We start from the raw sequence: 8,024 nt of genomic DNA, 5'->3' as shown, positions 1-8,024 counted from the left end.
AACTGATGAGAATATACCAAGAAAGATTGAATATTTAAAGATCTTGAAAGATGGTGTTATGTAATATCTAAGCGAAGTCAGCTGAGGAAAAGGACATAAGAAGGGTGTTGGATTGAAAAAGAGAAGAAAAAGGATAACACCTTATTATCAGACAACTTGAATTTCGATTTGGACAGGCCGAGGATAGAGAGACAAAGAGAAAAGCATTCACTAGGAAAAACCAAGAACCCGTGCTTTGTTTAGCCGGGAATAACTCAAATTTTGGAGAATTTCAGCTTTCTAAAGAAGGAATATTCACTGATTAAATCATGATTAAAACAACGTTCATTTCCTGAGAAGACCCCAGAGCGTAGCTGGAAGTTCTTTGTTTTTCTCTTTGTAAGCATCCCAATGGTGAATCATGGATATATGGAGCCGTAGAAGTATCTTCCTCAGGTTCATGACCCTTGCTTTACTTCGTAAACGACGAGAGAAGCCACGCTATTTTTTTGGCAATCTTAGGCTGTTCATTCTAGAGAAAAAAGGGACTGTACCCAAAAGGAAAAATCTCTTTCTCAAAACTCATTGTCTCCACATGGTGAATGCAGTTCACTATGGAGCTGCATGCTTTGGATATATAGTTGTCTTTTCAATGTACTTTTGTGAATATCTACCGTGAAAAAGGAGAGAGAGGGGGCAGGTGTAGGGTTATGACAATCCATGTCAACTAGTATATGAGTGATGAATCCTTTGGCATCAACACTATTTTTGTTTTGGCTGAGGTGTTTGGAATGTAATCCTTTTACCAGACAGCTTGGCCCGGCTTAAAGATGAGACAGTAGGTAGTATGCTGCAAGAATACTTCTCATCTACTAAGAGAGCATGAAGCAGCATCTAGCAGGAAGCCTTCTTATCTGTTGAGAAAAAAGTACTGACGTCTTCATCTTCAAGACCAAGCCACATGCCAGTTAAGTCTATTGTTTCCTTATAAGGTAATTGCTTCATTAACAAGGGTCCTGTCAAATTTAGTTATATGGCATACTATTCTATGTATTTAGTTAAACAATTAAGGCCTTTGTGCATTATAGGAAGCCAGGGAATCAGCTTTTAAGTCTTATGCAGTGTTAGGTTTTGTTGGAAATTTATGCTTTGTTTGAACTAAGTTTACAAGGGAATGGAAATGAATTGAGATTCTTGCATGTTCTCTTTCTCTTTTGTCACATCCTCTTCATCCTCATACTCGTATCCTTTCAAATTCCCTCCCGATTCTTTTTCATTATATATGAATTCTGTTGCGCTTATTCAATTGAATTCTGATTCATTTCCTCTTCACTCCAAGTCCCTTTATAAAGCTACATGCTTAATTGCATACTCCTGCTTGCAAAAGGACAGCCCTACATGCGCTATCACAGACAACAAAATCCACCCTACAGCCACATTATAAACTATAATGTCCAAATGAAAGTATATGTAGCGATTGCAAAACTCTAGTTTTAATCGCCAAACCACTTGTCAACTTGACAAGCACCTGTCAACTCTTCCCGTCCGTAGCCTCCACCACTGCTTGACAGAATAAAGCAAGAGAGAAACAAAAAATCTGGCCTTCCTAGCGGTACACATTCATCATAGAGCCACAGTTTTAAGTTCCTTGCGTGAACTGGCAATCGTCTGATGAAGATTTCTTTGTCCTAGAACATGTAGCACATGAAGCCTAACTTTAGGTGAGAAATTGGGTGGCAGTCACCTTCATTTACATTGTCCCGTATATGTTTTGGCCCGAGTATTTGGATGGTACCTATGATTGAAAGGAGATCGCCTCAATGATGATGGGGTTAAGGTATGGGCCTATGTGGTCAGAAAATGATGTTCAGCACAGCTGGGTGAGGACACCTAGTGAGCACAACGCATGGTATCTGACCACAGCTGGATGCTGCCGGTCGGATGCATCCAGCATTCTATGGAACTTCTGAAATTGTATAATCTGCATCTTCATATTGAAATTAAAAGAGAAGTATTGCCTTCTGTGACACAATCATAAACTCCATCAAGGGACAAGGTTCCTCATCATCACCTCAATAATTCTTCAACTGAAGCCCATGTGGATTTCCAATCTGTAAACTAAACCCCATTGTATTGTTTTTCCATGACCTTGAAATCTCAAGGATTAAAAAAGTTCATGCAAGGAAGTGAAGTTGTATTATTCAATCAACTGCTTCATTTTTGTATAATTTGGTTACAAGTAGACTTCAAAATATGAAGATTTGGAAGTTCCGCCATAGGCCTTTGTAAATGCTTTAGATTGACAATTCTGGATCAAAATTCCTATATATACTCTCAACTTGATACTTTTAAATCCTCCGTTGGATGGATTGCCTGATTTGTCAATGATCATTGTCCCTATCGAAGTTGGGGCAAAAAGGCAATGATAAGTGGTTCAAGGTGTGGATGGTTATGAAATTGATTAACTGGATTTTTCAAATGTGTATGTTTTGTGGTTAAACTCATGTCGTAAACTTGAAGGGTATGACTCTTAAAAAACCAATTCATTTGCCTTAGTGGGCTACTGATCCAACCTTAAGTATCATCCATCCATCTTAAAAACAAAGATATGCAAAGTAATTAAAATATTTATCTGTCTTGATCAAAGTTCGATCAATTTGAATTAGGCAAAATTAAAAAATGAATTGGTTAATTCAGTTCTATTGTCCATTCGCTCATAATAAGTGAGGATATTTCCAAACAAAATTGGTTAATTTAGTTCTATTTTCCATTCCTTCTCTTTGCTTCTATATATTATGGAACAACTAAGTTTCTTCTTATTTGGGTACTAAAAGAGGCCGAGATCGAGTATAATAGTGATTTTAAGCGTGCTCTATATGAAGATGATATAAAAGTGAAGTTCGAAAGGTGCTAAACAAGTAGTCTAGGAGAAGGTTGTAGGTCTTAAACTAGGTTAAACCTTATACTTAATGTTAAAGTGGATTTTGTAATTATTGAGCCCGTGTTTTTTTTTTTTTTTTCTTTTTACAAATTGGGAGTGGTAAAACCTAATGGTCACTTGCCAGGTAGTGACCAATTGCTTGATTGGTCAGACCTACTTTGCTTAATGAGGTTTCTGAGTTTCGTACATGTAAGTATGAGCTTTGAAGTGCATTTGTGAATAAGAGAACTTGAATATTCAATGAATTACCAACCAAAAATTTTCATCAAGTCTTGTTGATTGCATTCAATCTAAATAATATGCAATCCATTAGTGCACCTTTAATCCAATCCTAGATTTATTTTATTTATCTATTTGTATTTTGAGAGCTTAGATTCCTTGCTAGGATTGTGTTTATTTTCATCACTTCATTTATAGAACTTGAGGGTGTTTTTGAAGTAAGATTAATCTCATGAGAAGGATTGTAAAGGTGAATTGGAATCATAATCTAGTTGTATAAGTTTGAAACTTAGATTGAAGCTTTAAAGATATTGAAATCCTTACCTAGATGTTGTTTGTTTGTTTTTAACTTTTTGCTAAAAGCAAACTTGCTTTCAAATTTTAGATATTTTTATTTTTTATTTATTATTATTATTATTTAATTTATTACTTATTTATTAAATTTTTGATTGAATAGAAAAAGTCAAAATATTTCGTTTTTTTAATATTAAAAGTTACCTATTAGTTTTTTTTTTCTCAATACTTAATAGAAATAAAATATTAAAAAAAAAACTTAATACTTAACATTATTAAATATTATTTAGTTTTAAGTTTTATTTAGAATTAAGCAAAAAAAAAAAAAAAACTACCTTAGTTGAAGTTTGAGGAGAGTAGATTTAGGCTAGATTTGGGATGAACCACTATAAAACTTGAGTTACATCTTTATCATCTTCTCTCTATTATAGTATTGTATCTTTTAATTATTGATATATTATTCATGTCATTTGCATTCATTGGGTTTAAAAATTTACAAAATTGATCATCACCTGATTCATCTCTTCTCTTTGATGATTACCTTAGGTTGGATTAACTAAACTTCACAATTCTCCTTTGCAAACAAAAATATGGTAGGAATATGAATAACGAGGATGTCCAAAATGATCTACCATTATGCTTGCATATCGAAAGGATTATGAAATTACCAATGAAAGTTTAGTTAACTTCCATTTATTTGTAAATTGTGATTTGATTCTGTATGAAAAAATTGCAAAGTATGAAAAAATTGCAAAGTATGAAGAAATTGCAATTGACGAGAGGTGTGTTTAATCTATGAATGAAGAAATTCAATCAATAGAAATGAACAATACATAGAGGTTAGCTAATCTAGTAGTTGGAAAGAAGTTTATTGATGTTAAATGATTCTATAAAGTATAAGCTTAATGTTAAAGTTTGTAGGTTTAAGACAAGGTTGGTGAAAAAAGGCCATAAATAGAAGTCAAGTATTGATTATGTTGAAGTTTTCATATCAATTGCCAAACTAGGCATTGTGCACATGATAATTGCACTTGTAGCTAAAAAAATATGAAAAATTTGTCAAAGGATATTAAGTTAGTTTTTCTTAATAGTGTACTTGAATGTGTTGTTGTTGTTGTTGTTGTTTTTTTTTTTTTTTTTTTGTTGAACAACAACTTTAATATATTAAGATGTTAGCCTAAGGGTTGGGTATTCCCGATTTTAATGATAACAAAATAAAAGTTAAATCATACTAATGTGCTTATTGTTCAAATGCATAGAATGAAAATAACTTCATTTTTTTATATGCCACAAGTTTCATGTAAGAAGCAAAATGCAAGATTCAAGAAGAAGATGCAGGAAGAGTTAATAGCTTATTAAATATTTAAGTAAATTCTTATTTTGATCTCTCTTGTTTGTATTTCAAGTCTTTGTGTCCTACATGAGGTTGTTTTAAGCTACCTAGCATAGGAGACACCATTGGACTTTAAAAGTTTTTTTTTCTTCATAAAAATCCTTAAGTCTCTATAAAATTGATTTACAACTTAACCAAGAGAATTTCAACTTTGAAAATATTTTCAAAGCCTTAAAGAATTTTATTGGAAATCAAGTGTAGCTTAAAAATCCCTCAAAATAGCCATTTTATATTACGTCAAATGTTGTATGCGTTTGTGTGGATGATTTATTTTATTTTATTTTTATAAAAAACAGTGAGTAAAGTTTGAAGATTTTGGGACAATGATACAACAATTTGAGATGAGATATTTTGGATTAGTGTTAGATTTTTTTTTTTTTAAATTGAGGTTCTACCAACAAATGATGATATTTTCATCTCTTAATAGAAGTATGCTATAAATGTTCTAAGATGACTCAAGACGAAATAATTGGTAACAATTCACACTCTTATTGTAAAGCTATTAAAGATGAAAAAGGCATGGGAAAATTAGTTAATCCCTTGTATTTTAGGGACATAGTAAGAAGTCCTTGCTATTTAACTTCTAGTAAATTAGGTATTTTAGGGAGCCAAAATTATCAATTGCTTTATGGAGAAACTATATTAATTACACTTGCAAGAAGCAAATCAAAATTTGACACTTATGATCATGAAATTTTCTACTCCTATTCAGGCAAGGTCTTCAATTGAGTAGGTTGTACAAATAGTGAATTTACACAGCCGTTTTCTTTCCAGACGGAAGCAATGCAAAGTTCTCCCTACCGTTGACGAATCAAAAGGAGGACCAAGTCGCCCACCAACCGCACCAAAGGGATAAGGCTCCTCAGATATTTTTCAGGAAAAAGTCGACATCTGACATTGTCCTTGATATTTTCTCTCCATGTTTCCGTACAATGCATGGAAATAAATGAGCCAAAGGCAGAGGAAGGAAAAATATCTTCCAATCTCTCTCACACTTTATAAAGAGTTTCTCGAGAAAAAGAAAGAAGGAAGAGATCAAAGAAAAAGAGAGTAAAAAATGGAGTGTTGCGGGAGGCCAAACAGGAGCGATGTTCATTTGTCCCAGGAGGAAGCCGCGAGAATTGAGGAGGAGACGAGAGACTACTTCGATGGAATTGCTCCTAAGCGTCACGCCAAACCTAGCCGCAGTGAACATTCTTCTCAATACGTTGATCCTCCCTCCGATCGCCAGCAGGAAGACATTCCTGAATTTCTTAAGTTCCAACACCTCGAAAACGATCCTCAGGTTTTCATTCTTCACTTTTCCGATGCAGATTCGTTTGTTCACTAATCGATAAAGGATGCCGCTGATCATTTTGTTTTAAAATTGAAGAAATTGAGAGATCATCTTAGATCTTTGACTTAAATTGTTTTGATATATAGCATTGGCACACTTGAATTTTTAGGTTAGACTTGTCACTTAATATGGAATCAGATGCCTTTTTCCTGAAAGATTTAATTCCCGAGAGAGAAGGAACAATCTTTTTGGGAGTTTATATTTTCCAGTTTCATTAGTTCTTTGAAACATTTTGATCTGTTGATTTAGATTTTGAGAAGTTTGTAGGAAAGAAAATAGACAAAATTTTAAAAGAAAAAAAAATTATAGAAAAATAAAAAAATCAATTTAATATTTATAAATTCTAATTTAATTATCTCTTTCCTCTTCTTCTATTAAATAAACAAGAATTTGAAAATGTTATTCAAACATAGATTTAGGTTTTATTTTAGGTCTCACTGGGTGTTTTTTTTGTTTATTTTTCCTCAATGCAGAAACTGGTTTACAGTGGGAGTGAAGTAACAGAGGAGTTTGTGGAGACAGAGTATTACCAGGATCTCAATTGCATTGACAAGCAACACCACACGGTATCATCACTTGCAGTATTTTCTTCGTTTTGTTGATGTTTTCTGGATTAGAAAAATTCATTCATTCTGATTTCTGTAGCAAAATGATCTACATCTTAAAAGGTTTTAATTTATTTTTGAGCTGAAATTTTCATGAGTTATTCATTATGCTTGATAGAGAAATTAGATTAAATCAGGGAGAAATGCTAAATGGATGGTCCTAATTCCTAATAATGGAATAGAATTTTTTTGGTTTTATTATTCAAACTTTTTGAGACAGGTGGATTTTGGGGAGAAAGGAAAATTTCCAATATATGAATCAAATGGGATTTGTAGAGAGAGAGAGATAGAAAAAAAAAAGAGATGATTTGAGCATAATTTGGACTTTTAGCTAAATTATTTAGAAAGGTTAGAATATCTGGACAGACGATTGATTTGGTAATTTGTTTTGTCATTCCAGACAGGAACTGGGTTCATCAAAATGGAGAATGCAGACGGCAAAAGCTTCAATCTGGCGGCTAATTCTGCAACCTGCTGCCAGGCCTCTTCCAAGGGAAACCCAGCGACTAATGACTGGATTCCAGCTGCTGCTGATAAGGTGCAAGTCAATTCAGGATTCTTGAGTATTATGTTTGAAAGTCTTTTTCTTTTGAGTTCTAAACAAGTCTAATGCAATCACACTGTTGCTTTCTTTTCAGGTAGCTTTCTCTTCTGATAAGCCAAACAGGAGCGAGAACTGAGAGGGGGAGCCGGGAGGGGTTATGGAAAATTAAGAATAATTGAACCCGTGGCTCGATATCGTCCTCCTATTGAATAAACTAGATGTTATTCTCCTTCTCTGCATTTTGTTGTGGCATTGTAGACTTCATGTTATTTGTTGTTGTCTCTGCATTTCATTGTGAACGTGTTGGGTTTTCAGGGTTTATAATAAGTAAGGTTGTAAGTGGATTATGTTATTTTATTTGGCAATCTCAGTCTCAGATGCTTTTGGTTTTTCAATGGTAGTTCTTCTTCTACTAGCTTCCTTAAGAGAACTTTATTACGGGTTGAAGGGAACTGCTGCAAAATCTGAGAGCAATCCTTTAAAGAGTATTCTTCCGTACAAGTGGACATAAAAGTAGACTGGAAAATAAAATTAGTTATTCTATTCTATATTTGTTTCGTAAAAAAATGTTAAAAGGTAAAAGGCAAAAGTAAGAAAGATTTTTATTTTTTTTTGAATTTATATTTGAATATCAGGGAGAAAGAGGAGGGAATAAAAAAGAATAACCAAAATGTTAAAAAATTTTACTTCAAATATATGAGTAAGGAGAGTCA

The 8,024-nt window shown here is 33.3% G+C and overlaps 1 protein-coding gene across 1 annotated transcript; it reads left to right on the top strand.

Annotated features, from left to right (window-relative positions):
• Positions 1-5,804: 5,804 nt before the first annotated feature.
• LOC117916929 lies at positions 5,805-7,706 on the top strand. Its single transcript, XM_034833170.1, has 4 exons — positions 5,805-6,111; positions 6,636-6,728; positions 7,168-7,305; positions 7,406-7,706. Exons 1-4 carry the CDS (start codon positions 5,884-5,886, stop codon positions 7,445-7,447), a joined length of 501 nt encoding a protein of 166 aa, XP_034689061.1. The 5' UTR covers positions 5,805-5,883; the 3' UTR covers positions 7,448-7,706.
• The last annotated feature ends 318 nt before the right edge of the window (positions 7,707-8,024 follow it).

The sequence above is a fragment of the Vitis riparia genome, chromosome 6 (assembly GCF_004353265.1).
Source record: "Vitis riparia cultivar Riparia Gloire de Montpellier isolate 1030 chromosome 6, EGFV_Vit.rip_1.0, whole genome shotgun sequence".
In the NCBI taxonomy this organism is placed as follows: domain Eukaryota; kingdom Viridiplantae; phylum Streptophyta; class Magnoliopsida; order Vitales; family Vitaceae; genus Vitis; species Vitis riparia.
Note: the sequence above shows the minus strand (reverse complement) of the source record. Positions and strands in the feature narration are given on the sequence as shown.